Source organism: Euprymna scolopes, chromosome 21 (genome assembly GCF_053919585.1).
Source record: "Euprymna scolopes isolate OS-2025 chromosome 21, ASM5391958v1, whole genome shotgun sequence".
Taxonomy (NCBI): domain Eukaryota; kingdom Metazoa; phylum Mollusca; class Cephalopoda; order Sepiida; family Sepiolidae; genus Euprymna; species Euprymna scolopes.
The window spans coordinates 124831560-124857176 of NC_136502.1; the positions used below are offsets into that span (position 1 = coordinate 124831560).

Below are 25617 nucleotides of genomic sequence, written 5' to 3' on the forward strand. Positions count from 1 at the left end.
AATAAGCACCACCAGAATCAACACACTTTTGCTCATGCAAAACAATTGTATTTATGTCAGTAACGTAAAAATCTTGCGTTCTGGTGGCGATGAAACCGCTGAAGATATCACTTACGCTTTTGAAGCATTTCTCATGCAGAAAGTTGTCGAGATGCTTACAAAAAGTGGTAGTCAGTGGGTGAGAGGTCTGGAGAGTATTGCGGATAAGGCGGAGTTTCATAGCCTAATTCGTTCAACTTCTACAGGGTTAGTTTAGCAACGTGTGGTCAGGCATTGTCGTGGAGGAAAAGTGGGCCTTTTCTGTTGACTAATGCTGGGTGTTATTGTTGAAGTTTCTGATGCATTTTCATCCATTTGTTGACAGTACTTCTCTGCCATAATCGTTTCACCTGCATTCAAAAAACTGCAATGGATGAGACCAGTTGCAGACCACGAAACAGTCAGCATGACCTTCTTTTGGTGTAACTCTGGCTTCAGGAAATGTCGTAGAGCTTTGTCAGTGTCTAACCACTGAGCTAAGCATCGTTAGTTGTCGTAAAGAACCCACTTTTTATCACAAGTCACAACCCGGTCGAGGAACAGATCGTTCTTGTTGTGTAAAAGAGGGGAAGATGACACTTCATAACTGCGTTTCTTTTGGTTGGGTTCAGTTCATGAGGCACCCATTTATCAAGTTTTTTTGTCTTTCCAATCTCTCTCAAGTGGTTGGAAATCGTTGTATATGTTATGTCTAATTCAGAAGCAAGTTCTCAAACAATTGTGTGAGGATTGGCTTCAACTAAGGCTCTTAATCAGTGACCGACTACTATGCTCGATCTTCAAGACGCAGCTACAAAATTTCTTGAACCACCATCGTGCTGTGTGTTCAGTTGTGGTTCCTGTGCCAAACGCTTCATTGATATCACAAGCTTTTAGGCATAGCTTGAATTGAAATAAGAAAATTGTGTGAATTTGCCTTTTTCATCTTGTATTCAATGTTCTGAAAAGAAGACAATTGTTTTAAAATGATTGTAATTTTAACGATTAGATGGAACAAAAAACTCTCTTTGAAATGATTTATAAATTAAAATACATCATTTGAAATCAAAATTAAAAATTTTGCAAGAACTTTCTTCTCAACCTAATATAATAATTAAATTAACTTTAAAAACTCTGAAAAAAAAAAAAAAAAAGGGCAAAATACTCCCATGGAAACGTGGAAATTTCTTTTACATGGTAAAAGACTCTGAAGACACAAAATTCACAAAGCCAGAAGTGCTTACTTTGGATCAATTTCTTGATTCAATTCTGTATTGCAGAAAACATTGCCTTTTAAGTGTGCTTCGAGCTGGTAGAAGCCTCGTTGGTAATCCTTCTTGACTGAGGCATGTCAAGAAGTCAAGTCTTGTTAGATTCGCAATTAATCCTATTGCAAAAAAGTTGAAAAGTTCATTAAAGTTCATGATGGGAAGAATATGCCATGGCCAGTTACAAAGTTCCCAAACAGGGGAATAATTCGATCCCATTTAATTGGATTCAACCACAGCAGTATGAGTTCCCTTAGAATATTTTTCTGTCGATGAACAAATAGATTCATGTGACTGAGCATAAAATTTCAATTGGAACTAAATCTGGCGCGTCTTTTCATGGCTGTGCAAATGAAACTTCCAGTCAAACTCAATTCCCATCAGCCTTTGTTATAGAATGTCCGGAAGTGCTTCTGGCAATGCGAATATCAACACTAGTTAGGGACAACTAATGTCTGTAGCGATTGAATCACAAAGCGATTATGATGAATGCTAAAAAGCAAATGACTCAAATAGCTTACCCTCTTTCTCCGCTTTGTGTAGATTTGCTTTCTTTATCAATCTCAAAAACAAGTAAGTTTTCACAGGAACGTGTTAGCTCAAACATTTTCAACCATTGAAAATCGTTTCAAATCCCATAAGTAATAAGTTTATGTCAATTTAACAAGAAAACAAACAGCTAAACAATAGGTAGAAAGTTTTTCAGCCGCACCAACTCAAGAACATATAATCGCCCTCCCATGTCTTTAGCCGAAGGTGGGGGTTGGTGGGTTAAAAAGGACTCAATGAATCACATACAAAACTTCTTTATCTCTTACGCACACTCCTACACACTAGCGAGGGTCAGATAAACAGAAACAAACTGCTACTCATAGCTATGCATGCACTAACAAAAACAAGGTAAATCAACACACATACACACAGTGCCATGCTGCCAAATACTCACATATGTACATTACACAAGCATGTTCATATTTTGATCGATACATTTCTAAGTCTTGTGACTACAGACTCAACTTTCTTTATCAAAATTATCTAAAATTAAACTTTTAATTCTTATAAAAATTTTTTGTCATAAATTTTTTTTTTTTTCAATTTTTGCATTAACAAAACTCTATTAATATTTTATGTTAATGTTGCATGTTATTTGCATTTGTCCGTGTGTATTTGTATTTGGGCTCAGTTCTAGTTAATCAATCTATGTTATTTATACTTGTTAAATATTGTGTTCTATTCCCGGTTAAATAAAATAACTAAGAGTTCCTAATACTTACAGTTCAATTTTTAATAGGAAGAGGGGGTTCAGTTTGCAATGTCAGTTTAACGTAAACTAATCCTGGTACTTTTTGTATTGACTTGCGTCCAGCCAAAATCTTCTGGTCATTTATTGAAATAAATTTTACATAATAGGTCCCGCACTAGACTTCAACCTCTTCCCCCATCTGCAAAATGTTGCATCCCTCTGTCTATTTTACAAATATTTTAATGGTAGGTACTCTGACGAACTACAAGCCCTTGTATCCCCCCTTTATGTAAATACTTCCGATAAATCCGACAAGCAGCAAAATCGCATCCCCATACAGAAGTCCCCAGATGCCAAAAAGTCCTCACCTCCAATAGTTTCTTCAATAGGACTGCTAGACTTTTCTTTTATATGATAGTCACCACTTATCAAGGCCCGGAAGCCACTCGGGGATAAGGGGTTTGGGTTCCTACTTCCCTGACTGTACTGACATGTAGAAGTTCAAGTGTGATGTAAACATCTTGCTGCTCAACTCCCTACATAGTATCCCAGCAACTTATGTTTCAGATAGTAGCCCTCTACATCAAAGTGGAACAATACCTTGTTTGGTGTGTAAATGCAAAATATATATATATATATATATATATATATATATATATTTTTTTTTTTTAATTACTTTTTCACCCCAAACAAGGCAAATTGCCACTTTGGTGTAGGGGGCTACTATCAGGGGCAACAACTACTGGGGTACTATGTAGGGATTTGGGCAGCAAGGTGTCGGTTCACGTTACACTTGAATTTCTGCACGTCAGTACTGTTGGGGAAGCAGGGACCTGGAATAGAATTCCAGAGTCTAGCGGTTCTGGGGAAGAAACTATTGGAGTAAAAAGATCTTTTACATCTAGGGGTCTCTACAGTGTGGGGGTGAGATTTAGCAGCCTGTCGGGTTTGTCGAGGGTGCTCAAGTCGTGGGGGCACAAGTGATTGCAGTTCGTCAGAGCATTCACCACTAAAATACTTGTAGAAAAGGCAGAGGGATGCAACATTTCGTCGATGGGACAGAGGCTGAAGCTTAGATGCCAGTTCTGGGCCTATCAGGTTTGCGACTCTCTTTTAATGAAGAGTAAGTGCGTAATCAAATTTTGAATGTGATGATTTAGTGTCCAATAAAAAAGGACAAATACAATAATATAAACATGTCCTTCTCCATATAAACTGCCTCACAATTATAATGGCCGGGAAATACTGCATGAGTAGAAGATACATATACGTGCAACTTACATGGAAAACCTCCTTCTAAAAATTAAACAAGTACTTTTTACAATTTGTTTTTCTCTGAATTAAAATGAAAATTTAGTGCCTATTCGATATTATTAAAAACAATTAAAATGAAAATTTAGTGCCTATTCGATATTATTAAAAACAATTAAAATGAAAATTTAGTGCCTATTCGATATTATTAAAAACAATTAAAAAAGAAAATCAGTAATAATCATTTTTTTTAGAGGATATTAGCCAATGTTTAAAAACCATAGATATACACAAAATCAATTTCTGATCCTGATAATTAAACAAAATTTTGATAGCTTTTGGTTAAAAATTTAAAACATTTCAAGAATTTAAACAATTTTAATGGACATTTCAGTATTTCTTAATTTTTTAACTTAAATTTTGTTCCTTTGTGACTTGGTAAATTATTATTTTTGTTAAGCAATTATTTTGAAGTGGGTACTGCAAAATAATTAATGAAAACAATATATAATAATGCAATCAAACTCTTTGGTCTCTACATGGAGGAAACAATAAAGCCACTTACAGACAACTCCATAGATCAAACCAGCATCCATGAGGAAAATCTCCCAGAACTCCCACCCTGGCTGTTAAATCAACCTAAAGTCATACTAGCCCTGACATTATATTCTAAATCCAATACTCACCCCTCACACTATAGAGAAAAACTAAACAACATTCCGGATTCTTACCCAAATTAGACACACATTTACACGGATGGTTCCAAAGATAAAAAATAAGTGGGATGTGCCGCTATTTCAGAAAATACTATTCAGCAGAAAAGGTTACCAAATAACTCCTCTATCTATAGTGCAGAAATTACAGCCATAAACCTGGCTCTAGATATTATCATCAACCAAAACTCCAAAAAATTTATAATATTTGTAGACTCATTATCAATATTAGAAGCAATAAAAAAAATAAAAAATTAAACAATCCCCTACTCATCAAACTGTTACAAAAGATCCATTCTATCCTGCAACATAAAACTTTCTTCTGTTGGCTTCCCAGTCACTACAGTTTCCGTGGAAATGAAAAAATTGACATGGCGGCCAAAAATTCCTTAAAACTACAAATAAACGACATAAAGGTCCCATATACGGACTACAAACCTTCAATAAACAATTTTATTACAAAGAAATGGCAAGAAAACTGAAACAATTGCCAAAACAACAAACTCTTTCAAATTACCCATATACTTAAAAAAAAACCTAGATACCAGAAAATCATGTAAAGAAGAAGTAGTCTTATCACATATTCGGATAGGACATACATACATAACTCACTCCCACCTACTAAAAAGTGAAGAACCTTCCAAATATATACCATGTCACGAACCTTATACAGTGAAACACTTTTTACTTGACTGCTATGATCTCACACGAATTCGTCAACGCTACTACAAGGCTACAAACTTAAAAGAACTCTTTGATAAAGAAAATCTTAAAACCATTCAAAATTTCTTAAAAAGAGAAAATCTTTACCATAAAATATGAATACCATCAATTAACAAACTATGCCAAAACATTGCCTGCATATACCCAGCGAAAATCGACTCTAAAAGTATCAAAAATTTAAATCTTGTATACAGCATTAAATGACTCAAACAAGGTTGATATGCTGATCAAGCAAACAATTTTAGATTTTATAAGAATGTTTATGAAATTATGAAAATTTCAGGGTTTTTTTTACATTTTAAAAATTTAAGTTTTTTATTTGAATTTATAAAATAAATATATGTTTATGAAAACATAAAAATAAAATTATTGAAATCAAAATAACCCAGTTTATAGGCGTGAGGGAAAAAAAGCGAAGGAACCGATTTGCCTTGTCACCACTTCTGGAAGTGCTACGCCGGAAATTAGGAAGTACGTTAGCTGACTATTACTGAACTTTTTTACTACCTTTGATCCAGAGATACTTCATAGTGTCTGTATGAATATCTAAAAGAAAGCCTTGGACCATATCAATCGCAATTTTTTTTATTCATATTATGAACATGTGCAAAAATTTCAGAATCCAATAAAATCACATAGATGGCTTCATTTCTAAGCAAATCTGATGCCATTTTGGATTCCTCAGGTCAGAAAACTTATCTGAGTGTGAAGAAAAAAAAGAGTCAGAACTTCTCCTAGCTCGTCTTTCATCGCCGACGCAGTCAACAGTCGTATTGTTCTCTTCTTCTTCTTCACAAAATCACAATTATGTACGATTGTGTCAATGAGATTACGTTTTGTCCCACTCACAAAAAAAAAAAAAAAAAAAAAAAAAAAAAAACGTTTTTATACGCAATCACTTTTATCTCTCTTTTCTTTGTACTTGACGGATTCCGGGTTCGAATGAGAACGGTTCTTTTGAGCACATCCTATTTTCTCAATTCTGCAGATCCAATGGATTTTTCTTCAGTTCCACTACAGAGTGAATTTTCAGAAATTTCAAACTAAAAATATTCAATTATTAAAATGGTGACTGAGCGACATCTCGGATAATTTATGCAAAATGTAAAATGCTCTAAATCAGCAACCGCTTCAATTTACAGTATTTTTTAGTCCATTTGTGGTGCAAGTTACAACAAAATCTGAAGATGTGGGTTTCAAGCTTTGAATGATTTCACGATATTACTCATATACAAAAGGTGTACTGTAACACTAACCATAAGTCCGAGGGAACTTTCCAGCCAGAATTAGGATAAGTTTGAAGATGTTTCTTTAAATTCACACTTTTAATGAAAATTTAAAATAAAAAAAAAACAATACAGAAAAATCTGTATGATGTATATATCCGCCATGGAATGGAGATAATGTATTCCAAAAACCATGTAATTTAATCAAGTAGTTTTTTTTTATTTAAGAAAATCAAATTTTATGATGAGCTGAATGGGAGAAACTTATGGGGGCCACGTTTTAAATTTTGCCAAAAATCAAAGGCGACAATTTAATTTGACTACACCAGCGAAATTTTGTTTGTATTTAAAATAATTAAAACTTTTTAAAATCACTAAAAATACTTGATCAATTTTTATATTCAACTGGAACTAGTTCCCATACTTAAAAAGCTATTTAAACGTTATCTTAAGGAAAAATGCTTCCCAACACCTTGGAAAACATCATCAGTTTGCTCTGTATTAAAAAATTCCAGAGATCGATCATCTCCCTCTCAGTACAGACCAATCAGTCTCCTGTGCATCATGAGTTGCTGGAATATGATGAACAGAGAAGTGGTCAATCACCTCAGCAAAAATAACCTACTCAGTGACATGCAGTATGGTTTCCATTTTGCGAGATCTACAGCTGATGAACTGTTATATCACATAGGATTAGTGAATCGCTTGACAGAGGCTTCGTCTCTAGAGCAATAGCTTTTGATATATCAAAGGCTTTTGATAGAGTGTGGCATAAAGGTCTACTTCACAAGATCGCCAGCTATGGAATAGCTGGGAATGTCTTCTTGGTTATAAAATCTTTTCTCTCCAATAGGCTTATAAGAGTAGTTGTTGATGGGCAGAAATCAGAAACTCATTGTATTAACACTGGTGTCCGTCATGTTCCATCCTGGGCCCAACTCTGTTCCTGATCTTCATTAATGATCTCCAAATCACATTCTTAGGTCATTCGTAGACATTTATGCGGACAACACGACAATCTATGGTGACACTTTAAAAGCCAGCAACGACCAAGATCTTTCTGATTCTCTCTCTCTCTTGATCTTGAGAATGTGGTGCAATGGAGAAAAAGGTGGTTTGTTGATTTAAATGCATGAAAAGCCAAGCTTCTCCCCTTTCATCATAATCACTCTAATCGCCACCACATCCCAATTGAAATGAATAGCTCCTGTCTTGGGAAGCTCCATGTTTTGACAAGCATTTGGGATTGACCTTCACTACTGATCTGAAATGGAACACATACATCAAATCTCTTGGCGAGATCACTGGTAAAATGATTGGCTCACTCTACCGCTCCAGTAGGTATCTCACTGCTGATGCAATCCTCTATCTGTATAATAGCCAGGTGTGCCCTAAAATGGAATACTGTTGCCACATCTGGAGAGGAGTTGCTCGACATGCCCTATCCAGCCTTGATAGAGTTCAAAACCGGCTTTGAAACCTTGTAGGTGATGCCCTTTTCTCTTCCCTGAAGCTTCTTTTTTACAGAAGAGACGTTGTGAGTCTATCTTTGCTCTATCACTATTTTCATGGCACGTGCTCGACTGAAATCCAATCTATGGTTCCCCCTGCTAAACTTTCACAAAAAAAACACTCAACTAGTTACAACCACTACATATGATTTTCCCCACTCTCTATCTGTACCTAAATGTAAACACAAATTCCATAAACAAAGCTTCTTTCTCAGAACTGCCCACCTTAGAAACACTGTTCTGCTGGACTGCACCTCGGTTGAATACAACATGGTAGCCTTCAAATCTAATGTAAACTTGTTCTTGTTAAGTTGTCCTCATAGATAATCAAATTCTACACAATTTACATCATTAGTGATTACTACACCACCACCTTACATTCATTAATCCTTATCAAGACCTGAAGGCCACTCGAGGATAAGTGGTGATTCCTCCCAAGTAAAAAAAAACAAACAAACAAATACTTTTTTTTATTTTAAAAAATTGTTTTTGTTTTTCTGAATAAGTGCAATTCTAAATAGGTAAAAAATATCCTATCATTTGGTTCAAGTTATTAACTCTTTATTTATTTTTGCCCCCCCCCCTTTTTTATGTTAGCTATACTGTGCAATTGTCAAAATAATAATGACAGCACAAAATCATTTTTTGGGGTTAAAAATCTGTTTGAGTTTTTATGCCATTATGATATACACATATGCGTTGGTACTACCTCGGGTGTATTCCATCAACCCATCCTCCAGAGAGAGAAGGAGCAGCTATTCGAAATACTTCCACTCTTCTTCTTGGTTCAGAAAATAAAATAAAGATAAGTTCTTGTCCAGAATTCACTCTATATTAAAAAACAAAATTAAAAGAAAAAATCCGTATGATATGCATACCCATGACGAAATGAATAAATCATAATCTAAAAATTACGTAAATTGATCAAGTAGTTTCATTTTTATAAAGGAAATAATTTTTAAATGATTAATGGAAATTCGTAGACATTACAAGATAAATCTTGCAAGTTGGAATTACATCAAGTTATCTCCCTATTTTTTTTACTTTTTTTTTTTTAATTATTTTCAAAATAGCAGTTGTTCTTCGGTTAATCATAAAATTTGATTTTCTTATTTAAAAATAAAGCTACTTGATCAATTTGTGATTTTTGGAATATGTTATTTTTATTTTGTCATGAGTAAGTATATCATACAGACTTGTCTTTAATTTTGTTTTTTAATATCGGAGGAATTCCGGACAAGAGCCAAAAAAAAATACTATTACAATAAAGAGCAATTTTAAAGAAAAATAAAAAGCAAGAATTTCTTTATAGTATATATATGCATACATGATGACGTCATCCACTGTACACGTTTATCCCTATCTTTGTAGCAACATTAATTTACCCCCCCCCATTTTTAAAGACAATATCTTTTAAAAACTTATAAAAATATCAATCGAATATATAAAAGGCGATATGTCTGTCTCCACATTTTCAAACTATCTTTTCCAAAACTAAAAGTCACTAGAGGCCTCAAATGATTGGATCTTTTATGGACCGTTCTTTTATGGGTCTTTAACAGATTAAAATAGATTTTAAAGGATAAAAAAATGGGTCAAAACTGAAAAAAAAATCGTTATACATTTTGTACATTCATTTTAATTTATTTTTAATCAGTTCATATGTGTGTCACGTTAGTACGGTGGTAACGTCACCAGCTTTGTATGCCACAGTTTTGCTTTAGGTTTCGATTCTAGCTGATGGCACTCAAACACATTTTTTTATTACTTTTGAAATCACGTCTCTATAATAATATATACGAAATCTGGACAAATTAAAATATATTTAAGCATATTTTACGCTCTTCCCCCCTAGCAATTTTATATTTTTTTATAAATTTCAAAAGTGTAAGATACAGTGGATCGTCTAGATATAAAATTAATTGGTTCTGGCTTGGATTTTTGTATCTTGAAATTGTTGTATCCTGAAAAGTGTTTTACACAAAAATCGTTTAACCATTCCAAGCCATATGAAAACATGCATTAAATTTCATATGGTAAAACCAGATAAATAAAAGCCAAATAATAATAATAATAATAATAAAATAATAATAATAATGATAATAATAATGATAATAAAATAATAATAATAAAATAGTAAAAACAAAAAAAAACAACAACCTAAACGTTAATACCTTCAATTGCTATTTATTTTACGTTTTACTTTTCTTTGACATCCAAATATAAAATTCTATTTAATAAAAAACGACTTGGAGATATGACAATTTTTAATCGTTATTTTTATTATTTGTAAGGTCATGACCTCAGCCAATCTATGGGTATGCAGGTGCTCGAAAGAAAGAAAAATAATAACAAAGTTCCCTACTCTTTACAAAAATTTCAGAGAATGTAGAATAAAAATTAAAACATAAAATCTTTCTTTAAATGTGGTAAGAATGGTAACGTGTACATTAATTTTTCAATTTTTTAAATGATTTTAAATTTATTGAAGGGGCAGTAAAAAAAATTAATTAAAATCCAAGGAAAAAAATTTTTTTTCAGAAGAGATGTTGCATGGCAAGTGCTCATCTGAGCTCCAATCTCTGGTCCCCCTCGCCAAACTTTCATGAAAAACACTCGTCTAGCGAAAACCAATGTCAGTAATTTCCCCCACTCTTTATCTGTGCCTAAAACTAAACGTAGATTCCATGAACAAAGCTTCTTTCTAAGGACTGCACGCCTGTGGAGCTCTCTTCCGCTTGCCTGCTTTCCAGCTGACTACAATCTGATTATCTTCAAGTTCAACGTAAACAAGTTCTTGATGAACCATCACTCTCAGTAATCCAATTTACTAAATTTCCAATACTTATGTTTACTACGTTATAATCCCATTGACTAATGTATACTCATTAACCCTTATCCTCAAGTGGCCTCCGAGCCTTGATAAGCGATGACTCCTTTATAAAAAAAAAAAAAGATACAAATATATCAAGAAAATCACTAAACAAATATATTTTAATCGAATAAAACTTTAATTAAAAAAAAATATTTTCGAAAAATGAAGTGCCTGATAAATAATACGTCAATTCCTGAATTCTCACATCAGGTTTCGTAAGTTGAAAATTTTGTGAGAAGAGTCTTTCGTATCTAGAGGTTCCATTGTATTTTGTGGAATTTAATTTCTATCTCATTGGTTTCTGTCTCGATATTTGTCATCAATAAGAACAATAAAATGTAATTTGATTTAATTTCTTCAAGAAAATACTTTGACCAGATTGGAATTATTTTCATATGGATGGGAAAGTATGCAAAGTAACTTCCTTTTGCTGGAAACGAAAAAAAAATATTTAGGAAAATAACAGCATTTTCTAAAAATCAACAAATTACATGTAAAAGCAATACTGGGCAATATTGGGTACACCTTGCATATTATAATACTAGCAGGGATACTTGATGTTGCCTGGCGTCAAAAAAATATAAGAAAGTAAAAAGTGTGTATGTTTTCATATTAACATTTCTACCCCTCTCTCGATTCTGTTTTTCCAAATCTTTCTCCCTCTTTCACCTGTGCCCAGTTCATTCCTGTAATACAAATCACAGTCACTGCTTCCTTATATGATAGATATATACGATAGATAACATTGGAAATGGCTGTAAAAGTCCAATGTAAGCAAATTCTTGAGGAGCCGTTCCACTTAAGTTAACAAATTTACCAAATTTCAATTACTAACGATTACTATATTGTCAAATTGACTACTGTACACTCTTTAACCCCTATCCTCGAGTGGCTTCTGGGCCTTGACAAGTGGTGATGCCTATGTAAAAAAAAAAAAAAAAAAAAAAGACCCCTCTCCCACCATCCTTGCCCCTAATGAAATCTAGCCCAGTTGATCCCCATAATTTTTAATTTTGTTTTAGATACTATTCATCCAAACTGATCAAGAATATATCAACTTTGTGGGTGTTTGTCTGGAGTTTTCAAGTTTTAGCTGGACATACTAAAACCCATACACTTTTTACATAATAAACCAGCAGTGCTACCCAGCATTAGCCAGAGCAAAAATGTGACATATTTCTATTAAAACTTCTTTTGTAGCTGAACATACAAACATACACACGCACAGACAGACAACTGCCCTTTACGAAAAAAAGAAAATCGATCTGGGATTTACGTTTGGAAGCTGCGTAACTTTTGCTTTTCTTGTTTTGTTCTTTAGTCCTTACATTCCATATGCAATGTTTCTGACAAAGGGGGAAAAACTGCTGTTTTCTGAGCCAAAATCTATCCATAAATTTTGGCCTAGAATGTTGGCTAGTTTTTGACATCGAACTGGTATTTTTCTCTCAAAAAAAAAAAAAAAAAAAAAAAAAAAAGAAGAGATCTTTATGAATTTAAACAATCATTCAATTGTAGTTTGCGCCCAAGTAACGTCGTCAGAATGAATCCGGTAAAGCAGAGATAAATGAAAGCCATAAAATGAATCAAACGGATGAAGATAAAAAGTTTTTTTGTGTATTTTATTGGCTAATTTTTATGTACAACTTTTCATTAAAAAAACTGAATTCATATTTTTTAATGGTGAAAATGCAATTAAAACGCAATTAAAATGCTATTATAATTTATTTTAACAAAATAATGAAATAAAATATGAATTAGATAAATTATTCAAATATAAATATATTTTAAGTTTTTTAACCACATGAGGTTTGGTATATTTTTAGCGATGAAAAAAAAAGAATCTCATCAGCTGCAGCTGTTTTTTTTTTTTTTTTACTATCTACAAAAACTGTACAAACTTTTTCGTGTCAAAAAAATTAATGGCGTTTTTAGATGAGGATTGATTATTCAAATTATTTAGATTCTTCGGACTACTGTTCTCATATTGAGTGTTATTTTCACTGGAACATAGTGAGTGAAATGAAACCACGTTAAGAAAAAAGATTAGAAAAAGGAGAGAGCATGTTTGAGAAAATGATCATGTTAGAGATCTGGATGATGTTCGAGAGCACGTTTGAGAAAACGGTCAGGTAAGATACATCACAGCCATAATGAGAAGTCACACGTGGCAGGGAAATAAGGAAAAAGCAAGTTGAAATTTTTTTCATTTCTTTGTCAACTTTGTGACTGAGGCTAAAAGGTGTTGGTACTGTTACATCACAACGTTTTGGTTAATGTAACCTCTGACCTTTTTCTTATTGAACTCAGAACTTTTCTGTCAAAACTTGGGAATCTGTACAGAATTTTCAATGGAACTCTTAATTGATGTTCTCGTTCCGTTATCCATGACTGGGTAGGAGTCTGAAGTACCTATTTACTATGCCTCCCCACGGGACAGAGTTAGACACCAGGGTCGTTTTTTAATGTGGAGAAAAGGTACAAAAATAAAAATTGTCTCAGTCGTGAAGGATTTCTCCTCCACCGAAAGAGAAAAAGAAATAGAAGTGCAGCATCTGAAGAACAGATGGTATTTATTTGCTCCCCCACAGAGCAAATTAGGCACAAGGCCGTTTTTAATGTGAGGTAAAAACCAGCTCCCCTAAAAGTAGGCAAAAAGGGGGCACTCTGGTTACCAAAAATAATAATTGTCCCAGTATAGAGGGTTTCCCCTCCATTGACTGGTACAAATTATCTTAAGTGCAGTATCTGCCGGAACAGATGGTATTTATTTGCTCCCCCACTGAGCAAATTAGGCACAAGGCCGTTTTTAATGTGAGGTTAAAACCAGCTCCCCTAAAAGTAGGCAAAAAGGGGGCACTCTGGTTAACAAAAATAATAATTGTCCCAGTATAGAGGGTTTCCCCTCCATTGACTGGTACAAATTATCTTAAGTGCAGCATCTGCCGGAACAGATACTACACTTTGATCTTGATAGGAGTCTGAAGTAATTTGCAATTGTAAATTACTTAAGACTTTTACTCAGTCATGGCTAATGGAAGGAGAGCATGCTACTTCTGTGGATTAAAGGGTTCCATATGTAATTTCGTGCAGTTCGACAAGATAACTTAATGGTATAAAAAAAAAAAACGATTTGCTACAAAAAAAAAAAAAAAAAAAATGGTGGAAAGCCTTCTACTAAAAGTTTCTTCCCTCGAACTGCTAGACTTTGGAATTCCTTTCCTGTTTCCTGCTACTACTAAAATGCAGAAATTTAAATGTAATGTGAAAAGACATTTGTTGCTCAACTCCCTACATGGTCTCAAATAGTAACTTTTCACATCTAAGTGGAAATTGTTCAAGGTGAAAAAAAAAAGTAAAAGAAAAAAAAAAAAAAAAAAGCAAGAAAGTTTGCATATAAACAGGCTGGGATGTTCTATTGTGCCGAGACGGGTTTTGATTAGTTGCTAATTTATGAGCAGGAATTCTAATGCATAAATATTGCTTCATTCAAGAAAGTGTGAATTTGTCAACTGGATTAGATCGGAAGTTACATTGGTTAAAATGTTGTGAAAATATAACTCAAAATGAGAATAATAATTCAAAGAATTCAAATATGGAGTTGATTTAATTCAACATATTTTTAGTTCCATTTAAATACTTAATCATTTTTCACCATTCTGACTGTCCAAATTTAATTTTATAAAAAAACAAAACAAAACAAAACGATTTGCTACAAAATTTGTTCAGTGCTGTTGTCTTTGTATATCGTAAAAATTATAAAATACAATTTTATGTAGAATGAAAAGTGCGTGTGGTGTTAGGCATGAACTCCTTATTCCCTGTTGTGGTCCATGTTAGTTGTTCTTAGTTCTTTGTCTAACATGGTAGGATTTGATGCAAGCAATATACCCCCCTCCCCCATAATGTACTTTTCCAATGATGACATTAAAATTAAATATGGATGAATTTTTTGGATTTGCTTAATTCTGTTGTTGGCATTGCTCTCCTCTCACCTCCAATTTCTTCTAGAAGTAGGAGGGACCAAATGAAGGTTGCCAACATCCATAAGTGGTGCTATGCAGTTGACTGGATTCAAACTAGATGTATCTTCTCCAAGTCATTGGACATAATGATGAGACAATCATCAAAGTATCCCAACATATCATTGCAAGAAAACAGAAAACTGTTGGACATTCATTACTGAAAGTGGGTGAGCAAGTCAGTCTGACGTTTGGTCGTAACAAAATGTTTTGGTTGCAGAAGAGATTGCTAATTTTATTAACAATTCTATGGATGGCACTTTTTTGGGGATGAGGAGGAATGGTGGACCAATTTTGAAGGAAATCTTTGAAATAAAATCAGTTCTTCTATATTTCCCTTGCTACTGGTGGAAATAAACAATGCTGGTCAGGAAAATTGCGATTGGTCACTTCATTACAACCTCATCACGGAGGCATCTCTTCATTGATGTCCAAAACCAAAAGAGGTCAGTCTTTGCTGGATCCGATAAATTATGGTCCATATCGATCTGAGAAAAGATTCTTTGACAGTCTTAACCATCAATTTAGATATATTCCTTGATTCTAACATCGGAATATGTGGTGCACTCCTTTAATCCAGTGTGACCCAATCGTTTTCACGATTGTGATACAAAACACAAAACAAGTACTTGTGTGTGTGTATGTGATACCATTGTATAACGTAAAAATAGGAACCTCAATGCTGTCTGTAGGTAATTGTCTGCTTGCGTTAATTCCCAGCAATTTTCTTCTCAGCCCGATCTACAGTTGCCCGGCTTCAACTCCAATCTCTCCGATTTTTCTCAATGAAATCTCTGAGCCATGAACTCTCCTTGGCCGAGTGCAACTTGCTACTATCATTAACTAGTAACGTTCCTTTTATTCCTGTCATCTGCACACCTTCATTACAACACCACCTCAGCTCTCTTTTGTGTGTGCTGGTGAACAATTTCCTATGCATTTGTTCTGCTGATAAACTTATTTCCCCGTCTTTTATTATACACGCCTTTTCTCTTTTATTTTTTATTTCTTAACACTTGGGGTGGAGGGCAATGCCAACACACTGGTACTAGCGGACAAATTTCATTTCAAACTTGCATCAGGGATTGATGGTTGGGATCTTAATCAACCCATTATTGAATGCTTTGGAAAGAGAGGGTGAAAAATGATGAAGGGTGCATTCATTGTGTGTTAACAGTCGAGTGAAGAGAAACAAGTCAATTTCAATGACATAAATGGTATCCTTCACACAGATTTCATCACAGACTCCTTTTACTTGCGACTTCATTCAGAATAATAAGTGTGTTCAGATCAGAGTAATAAAATGCATGAAAAATAAGATATTGTATGTATGTATGTATATTATTATTAAGTGATTTTTTTTACATGTAATACAAATCACGATTATCAGTAATAACTAAAATTCATTTAGATGCAAATTAATGAACACAAAATAATCAGATATAATTTTTTTTTAACAAAGTTAATCATGTGACCATTTGCAAATTCTATTTTTAGATTTGGATTCCTGCACAGAACCACAAAACCATTCTGCTCCAATTAGTTGCTTAACAATTTTATCTCACAGAATATTACTCGGCTTTAATAATAATCCTAAAACCTTTTGATGGCCATATCAAAATATTAATGGTCAAATTACCTTTTTAATGTTCTACTAACGTTTTTTTTTTAAGGGTACACAAAATTTTTAATAGGTTTAGTAAATATCATTTAAAGCCGATCCATTCAAAACTTGACGATTTTTTTCATGACATTTATGGGAACAAAAAAATATGGTTTTTATATTCAGTGTCCCCCTTTTTGGGATTTAAAAAAAAAAATCTTTTCAGTTGTCAAGTTTGACTACAACTCTGTTGACAGTTTTCAGATTCGCATACCTTCCAAAGTTTTGACCAGTTTGATAATCTTTCAGGCATTTTTTTTTTTTTTAACATTAGTTAGTACCAGGTACGTAACGTTAATTTGTAAAACAATCAACCACTTGACCGACAGTGTCTCCAAGAGTTAACCACACCCCTTGTTGTTGGGTGACTTCCATTTTCGCATGCTATTTAGTTTGCTTGGTGCTGCAAGACGCAGAACCAGACATTCCTGACCAGGAAGAACTAAGCAGAGGGGGCATTGGAAAACCTCTTGACCAAAGGTAATTATTTTCCCAGTTTCCATGTAAGTGTGAAGAATTTGAATATGATGAGGAAGCTGATGATGCTTGGGGTCTTACCGGTGTATTTATCTGGGAATCACGATTCTGTCCTGGTCCAGAGTTTTTTACAAATGGTTTATTTTGGAGGCTGCATTCTTTAGTATCATTATCAATTCCCGGCATGTTGATCCCAGGCTCGGCATTACTTTTTCGTCCAGGATGTGGTTTAGCAAAAACTTGTTCTCCATGTGGACCAGTTCCGATTGCAGTGGCAGCAACCGCAGCTGGACATTTGTGGTTGGTGAAGTTTGGTCGCTGTGTGAAAGATTTTCCGCAGTGATCGCAGCTAAAGGGTTTTTCTCCAGTATGTTTGCGGAGATGAATCTTCAGGTTGCCTGGCTGCGAGAATTTCTCGTTGCAGAATTCGCATTCAAAAGGCTTTTCCCCCGTGTGACTGCGTTCGTGGTTTTTCAAGAAAAACTTGTTGCAGAACGCTTTCTTGCAGAACGAGCAGTAAAAAAGTTCGCCTGAGTGCAGTCGTTTGTGATCGTTAAGGTTGTTTCGTTGACTGAATGATTTGCCGCAGTCGTCGCACCGAAACGGACGCTCACCAGTGTGCTTTCGAAGGTGCAGTTTCAAGTTGCCTCGTTGTGCAAAATTCTTTTTGCAGAACGTGCATTGAAACGGACGATCACCAGTATGCTTTCGTTCATGGTTTTTTAAAAAGAATTGGTTTGAGAAACCCTTTTTGCAATAGCTACAAAAATACGTCTCCCCTGCGTGGCTCTGTTCGTGGACTTTCAAAAAGAACTGGTTCGTAAAAGACTTGTTGCAAACGATACAGAAGAAGAGATCACCGGTGTGGAGACGTCGATGGTCGACCAAGCAATTTTTCTGTGCAAAACTTTTGCCGCACACTTCGCAGACGTGAGGCTTTTCACCAGTGTGGGTTCTTAGATGCAACTTCAGGTTGCCTCGTTGGCCGAACGCTTTGTTGCAGAAATGACAGACAAATGGCTTTTCACCTGTATGTATACGTTCATGGTTTTTTAAAAAGAACTCATTCGGAAAAGCTTTTTTACAATAGCTGCAATAGAACATCTCTCCCGAATGCGTCTGTTCATGAATTTTCAAAAAAAACTGGTTGCAGAACGCTTTTTTACAGATACTACAGTAATAGAGCTCTCCTGTGTGGAAACGTTTATGATCGTTCAGACTGTTCCGTTGGGTGAATGCCTTCCCACACGTGTCACATACAAAAGGCTTTTCCCCAGTATGTATACGTAGATGCGTGCGGTAGTTGCCACTCTGTGCAAAACATTTGCCGCAGAACTGGCAACGAAATGGACGCTCACCAGTATGAGTCCTTTCGTGGTTGCGCAAGAAAAACGCGTTTGAAAATCCCTTTTTGCAAAAGCTGCAAAAGAAATTTGCTTCAACGTCCCCGGAGGCCGCGTGGCTCTGCTCATGGATTTTCAAAAAGAACTGATTCGTAAACGCTTTCTTGCAGACAATACAGAAAAACATCTCGCCGGAGTGTAGCCGCTTGTGGTCCATCAGGCAATTCTTCTGCGCAAACGATTTATCGCAGGAGTCACATTGAAACGGTTTCTCCCCTGTATGCATGCGAATGTGTGTCTTCAGATTGCCTCGCTGCGAGAATTTCTTGTTGCAAAAGTTGCATTCAAATGGTTTCTCACCAGTGTGTGTTCGAAGATGGTTGCGCAGGAAAAACTGGTTCGCAAAGGGTTTCTTGCAGTAGCTGCAGTAGTACATGTCGCCGCTGTGTATGCGTTTGTGGTCGTTAAGGCAATTTTTCTGTGAGAAACTCTTGCCGCAAACGTCACATGAAAAGGGCCTCTCACCAGAGTGAGTGCGGAAATGCAGCTTAAGGTTGGCGTGATGCGAAAAACTTTTGTTGCAGATCGAACACTGATACGGTTTTTCAATAGCTAAACTCGCATTTATATTTTGCGGCATTTGCATGCGTGGCTGGTATTGGCTTCTCTGGAAATTTGTGAGTGGCATATTATTATTATTGTTGTTGTTGTTGTTGTTGCTGTTGGTGGTGGTGGTGGTGGTGCTGTTAATATTCATTTGTGGTAGATTTCCTTGTGGACAAACATGATTTTTCAAATCCATAAACATAGTAAACTGTCTGTTACACGTTAGACATCCAAACTGTTTACTCGCGGTCGGCATCGGTATAATCTGATGTGTCTTTTCATGATTCTTTAAAAAAAAATGGCTGGAAAAAATTTTCTTGCAGATACTACATGGGAACGTTTTCTGCATGACAGGAACACCAATGGTCGGGTTACCTGCTACATGGTTATTGTGGGTCATCCGTTGGTTCAAGTCCTTGCGTGCTATATCTTGCCGAAACACTTTGCCGCCTGTGGATGGCGTTTTTATGTGACTGTTTGGATAAATTGTCTGATTTTGACCGTTTGATTGACTAACCCCAGATGGGTAAGAAGACTGGACAGGATACATAATGGCTTGTAGTGGGCAGTGGTCAGTGTCTTTGCTCACACAAACCATGGGCGGGGGGAGGGGGAAGTAAAAAAAAAAGCAGATAAAAAAAAAAAAAAAAAAAAAAAAGGAAAATATAGATTTGTAAAGATATTCCAAAATTATTTATTTGTATGAATAGTTAATATTTCATTGTTATTAACTTTTAGATAATCCTCCACTATATCATAAAGGCCAATGTACATTTATTTGTATGTGTATATATATATATATATATATATAAATATAGGTTAATCATTTACTTGAAACATATTCAGTTCGTATATACCAAACATAATGGATTAAAAAATCTTTTTCAAATAAAGTTTCTTATAATGAAAAATTTTTTTGGAAAATTTGGAAAACAAATCCAAGCTCAATGAATGCCTTTTTATTGGGTTCCAGATATTTGTAAGTTGGAGAATTATTATTTTACACTGTATATAAATATATTACAATCTTCTCATGAAAAAATGAATGAATAGACAACCATGTCGGTAAAAATATCTATGAAAAGTGAGAAAGCATATAGCAAGTCAGACGATCTCCAACATCTGAAATGAATCCAAAAAGAAATCTTCCACTCCACCAAGTAAAAAATAAACGATTTGTGTTTTCTTTTTTCTTTAGGTCATCAGAAATGATAATTTATATATGAAAAATTATATTCTTTGATTTTATATGAACACAAGAGAAGCACAATTCTTTTTGTCATCTTTGATGAAAGATGTAAACTAGTTTTACATATTTTTTATATTTATATTTTAGATATGTATTATATATATATATATATATATATAAACTATGCAATTTTATTACATATATATATATATATATATATATATATATATATATAAAAACTATGCAATTTTATTACATGTAAAATATGCAATGTTATTACATGTAAACTATGCAATTTTATTACATAAATTATGCAATTTTATTATATATGTTATAGAATTCAAATTATGCACGATATCATGTGTCGAATTATATAATCTTAATAATTGTTTGAATCTTGTCTTAATAATTATAAAACTCTGTGGACTGTCTGGGCATCCTTGCTTGCTTGAATCTCACAAAAAATAATTTTACCAAGAATTCTTCATAAGTTTGGATTTTGGTTTCGGTTCTAACTGATGTCACCCGAGTCATATATTTTTTAACTTTTGAAATTGCTATTATATATTTGGTACAATATGATATATAATAATCAATAAGGAAGTGACACTGTAATAATAAAATATATATATGAAATCTACATAAATTAAATAATTATACTTAAGTATATTTTATGACCAAGCAGGGCCAGGCGCCTTTTCTAGTTTAATAGATACTTAAATTTATATAAATAAAATTCTATCATATATAAATAGATATTATTTATACTGTATAAAATAGAATGCAATATTTATAATTCTTAAGTAATTAAAAAATATAGCCAATTTTGAAAAAATGTGGATACATATATTCGTATCTACGTATTAGAAAGCAGGAGGAATCCACAATTGCTGCTGAATTGTAAAAAGAACTGCGACCAAAAATTTTACGAGGCTATGCAGCTTCCTAGACCACACAAGTATTGCAGTAATATGTCTAGTTTTGCCTCTAATTCAGCAAGCGTTTTGTGAAGATTCTCAAAGGTGCATAACGAAGTCCCACCCCAAATAACACCAAATACTGGTTTGAAGAGCCATCTACGTGCACATGGACGCTCTACACTAATCTGAAAAGATGGCAAGCTTCTATAAAGAAGTAGCAATTATCATACCTCTGTATATATCTGATGAATATATATTTTACACAATTTGTATGCATATAAGTCTATCTTCAAATCTTTGTGCTTTCAAAATGTTTGTTTGAAAACTTTCTAGGATGTCTCAAGATGTGAAGTAGCTTTTTTTTTTTTTAAAGAAAAGATAAAAAACCGAAACAAATACTTCTTTTCAGGGTTAGGGTTAGGTATTAACCCACAAATCATTATAAAAAGTGGTTAATATTTTTTCTTTCTCATCATAGTTTAAATTTGTTTAAAAATAAGAAATAAAAAAGTTTTTCTTTTTTATTTTGTTTTACTTAATGGTCATTTAACATGGTGAGAGTGTTTACTGATAGAAAAAAAAAAAAAAAACAGGATTCAATCCAAGGTCATGTTATATTATAAACTAAAAACAATAGGACTTAATGCTTCTCTATTAAACATTCAGCAAGATAAGGTGAAGATCAAGAGTAAGTGGTGAAAGCCAGGAAAAGGAACAGCATACGCCTTTATATTTTTGCATAGTAACCAATAAAAGGAAGACTTTAGGTTGTCCTTGATTATAATCAAACTACCAATGTACTTAATGTAGCTCAAATAAAATAATTTTTTTTAATCTACAAATGAAATAATTTTGTTTGAAATATCTCTTCAAACCATTGAGAAAAATAATTAAAAAAAAAAAAATGCTTTTTTTCTTTTTGGGTCTAAATTTTAAAACAATCAAAACCAGTTTTCAACCAATTAAAATAATCGCAGTTAAAATATGGCAATATGTGTATATACCCATTAATTCTTTTTACCTCTTGAGGTTTTGTAACAAAATTTCCCAGTCAAAATATCAACTCTCAAAAAAACAAACAGTTGTCTTTCCAGAAATCAAAATCCATCAAAATGGACCACAATCTGATTCGGTGGTTTGTAAAATCCAGCGTTAAATATTAAATCCAGGACTTCAGTGTTAAATGTCAACATGTTCAGTTAAAAGTCAGTTCCGATAGATTTTTAAAAAATCCTTCACAACAAAGTTGGTCCTTCTTGTTTAAATTGAGCTTGGATAAAAAATATTGATGCAGTTTGCTGACTCATAACCAGCAGTTGTTGTTTTATCAGGTAAGATTTTCTCATTGAAAAGTAAAACATCTGAAAAAAAGAAAAAATACCAGGAATTAAAAAAAAGTTGAAGAGAAATTATTTAATACTTACAATGATAAAAGAAAATATAAAATAAAAAGATACAAACTTACAACTGTGCTGCGGATGAACAGACAAAACCTGCGACGAAATACATTCAGATTAGATCCTCTGCATAATCATGCTGGTGTTTGCTTAGAGATGTACCAAACATCTCCTTTTCGCATGGTGTTCTGCAGTCCTGAACGTGCTGCCTCAGAATTGTGTGAATGAATGAATATCACTGTCACATTTTCAGAGTTCTGTATTGGCAAACTATCGTGATGTTTCTAAGTGTTATGCTTTCTTAATTTTAATAGCCTCTGTCTATTGCTAACGTTTTTTATGACCATTAATTAACTTAGTAACATTTGTCTATTCATAACTGTTTTTATGACCATGGCTTGATAATGGAGGGGTGGGGGTGGAATAAATAAATAAAACAAAACAAAAAACAACGGAAAAACATAAGTTATATTTTATAAATTATATATATGCCCATGCTGATGATAACTGAGAGCCAGAAACATGCATGTCCACAGGTATACCTTTTATGCAGTAATAATATTTAATAAAAAAAAATAAAAAATAAAAATATCCCATAAAAACACAGGAGTAAACTCATGAATAACAAAAAGAGCTCTTTAAATAAACGCTAAGGTACCAAAAATAAATAAATAAATAAAAATAAAATAAAATAAAATAAATAAAGAACATCGTTTCAAAGCTGTTAATGTTGCTAAAAAACAAACAAACAATAAATCATTTTATTTCTCCCAAAACTTCTAGCCTTGATAGAGGGGAGACTAAAACTTGCTAATATGATTTCAAATGATCTGAAATAACAGCAAGGGGAGACTTGATTCCAAACTTCCATTATAATATAATTTAGATTATTTTAGATTTCTTTGTATTATTCTACTTGTATATTGAAATCAGATATCAATGATAAATATTTCTCATACGTTATATCCCCTCTCTTTGGTTTTCATACATAAAGTAAATTTCATAGAGTATAAGGATTATTTGATACAAGAGATATTCATAACCCTAATCTATTTCTAAAGAGGGGAGATATAATATATACATTGCAAGACTTGATTGAAAAAAAATAAAATAAAAATAAAAATCAATTAGTTAAAAATATAAAGATGATTTATAGCTAAGGAATAAAAAAAATATTTGTCTATAGAAATAATAAACTCAAAGAATATCTGCAGCTGGATGGGTAAAATTAATTCTTCGAACAAAACTTTTTTCCACAAATTTTATGTAGATTGAAATTAAGATATGATGATGCTAAACCTGATGTCTAGAATCCTTATTCTAATTTTGATCAAAATCCATTACATGATTTTGATTCTAAAAAAAAATTCTCAAATTGAATTTAAGGCTTATGCTTAAGGCGGTCTTAAGAAGAAATTGAAATTCAAGAAATCTTGCTTTATTGATGTTTAATGACTACGAATTTAATTCAATGGAAATCTGATATTTTTGCATTTTCAGATGGAAGAGGGGGGAGGTTGTTCCCATATTATGAAAACCCTAAAAACCCTTTAAAATGGAACTGAAATTTATGGAATATTTATTTACTGGTGTTTATGCGAGGACAGAATTAGACACAGGGTCAGTTTTTAATGTGGGGAAAATCCAGCTCCTCAAAAAGCGGCAATCTGGATAGGAACAAAAATAAAAATTATCCGAGTCAAGAAGGATTTCTCCTCCACTGACCGAGGACAGAAAAAGTGAAGTGCAATATCAGAACAGATACTACATTTTGTTCCAAGCCTAAAAGCATATTCACATATAAGCATATTCACATATAAACATATTCACATATAAACATATTCACATATAAGCATATTCACAACTTAACACATAACTTTATAAAGAACAGAGACAATTTATCAACAGTTTAATGTTTACAAAATTAAAGAAAAACTACATTGCAAATACAAAAAGGTTATCTTTTTATAAGAAATTTTAAATTAAACTAGCAGGGTGACACGACATTGCCTGGATTGAATGACGATCAGTGAAGGTTTCACATTTCCATATTTTTATTGTCATCAAAATCGGTGAAATCATCCATTTTTCAATAAAATCGGTTGATTGCCTGCTCAAGTTGCACCCGGATGGGTGGGGGAAGCTTCACATGCCTCCCCCCAGTGACTCAGTTCACAATACATTGTAGTTTACATTGCACTGTAGAGAACCTACTGTTGATTTTATCAAATAATTTTTTTATATATAATGGCTTGCATTAGAGTTTAAAATGAAAAAGGTAAGTATCATGGTGCAATTGTGCTTTAAACAGAAACGCCTCTGTCATATCAAAGAACCTACTGTTGATTTTATATGTACAGCAACAGATAAATGCTTATGTAAAGCAAATAAAAAGTATATATACATATACTTCGTGGTTTAGTGGGGGGTACCCTTTTCTCTTCCCCGCAGCCTCTCTCCCACAGAAGAGACGTTGCGAGCTTGCCTTTTTTTTAATCATTATTTCCATGGCAAGTGCTCGTCTGAGCTCCAATCTCTCGTCCCTCCTCGCCAATCTTTTCATGAGAAACACCCGTCTGGCTGAAACTACTGTCAATAATTTTCCCCACTCTTTATCTGTGCCTAAATCCAGACGTAGATTCCATGAGCAGAGCTTCTTTCTCAGAAGTGCACAATTGTGGAACTCTCTTCTGTTCGCCTGTTTCCCACCTGACTACAACTTGGATGTCTTCAAGTCCAACATAAACAAATTCCTGATTAATCGCCCCCTTAAGTAAGACACTCTATCAAATCTCCAATACTAATGATTACTACAATACTATCTCATTGATTACTGTACATGCAATAACCCTTATCCCTGAGTGGCCTCTGGGCCTTGATAAATGGTGACCCCCATGTAAAAAAAAAATTTTTTTTAAATAATATATATATATATATATATATATATATATATATATATATATATAATTATAAAACTGTATACCGTCCAACTGCCCTTGCTTGCATTTTCTCTATCAAAACCATTGTTGTTATGGAAACCAGTTTGTATTTAATAAAATTCACACTCCTTTCCATAGTCCAACCATATTTAGTACAAATAAACTTCAGTCTTTAGTTGCCTTGTAGACATAGTTTCAATCATGAAATTATGCTTTGGTTTTGGTTTCAATTC

At 33.6% G+C, this 25617-nt stretch overlaps 1 protein-coding gene across 1 annotated transcript; it reads right to left on the reverse strand.

The window, feature by feature from the left end:
• Positions 1 to 11902: 11902 nt before the first annotated feature.
• On the reverse strand, positions 11903 to 20287 carry LOC145242711 (uncharacterized). Its single transcript, XM_080105850.1, has one exon. It carries the CDS (start codon positions 19535 to 19537, stop codon positions 16898 to 16900), a length of 2640 nt encoding a protein of 879 aa, XP_079961976.1. The 5' UTR covers positions 19538 to 20287; the 3' UTR covers positions 11903 to 16897.
• Between the last annotated feature and the right edge of the window lie 5330 nt (positions 20288 to 25617).

Excerpts from the sequence above, each read along its gene's own strand:
- LOC145242711 (XM_080105850.1), bottom strand. The coding sequence starts at position 19,537 with ATGGTTTGTGTGAGCAAAGACACTGACCACTGCCCACTACAAGCCATT.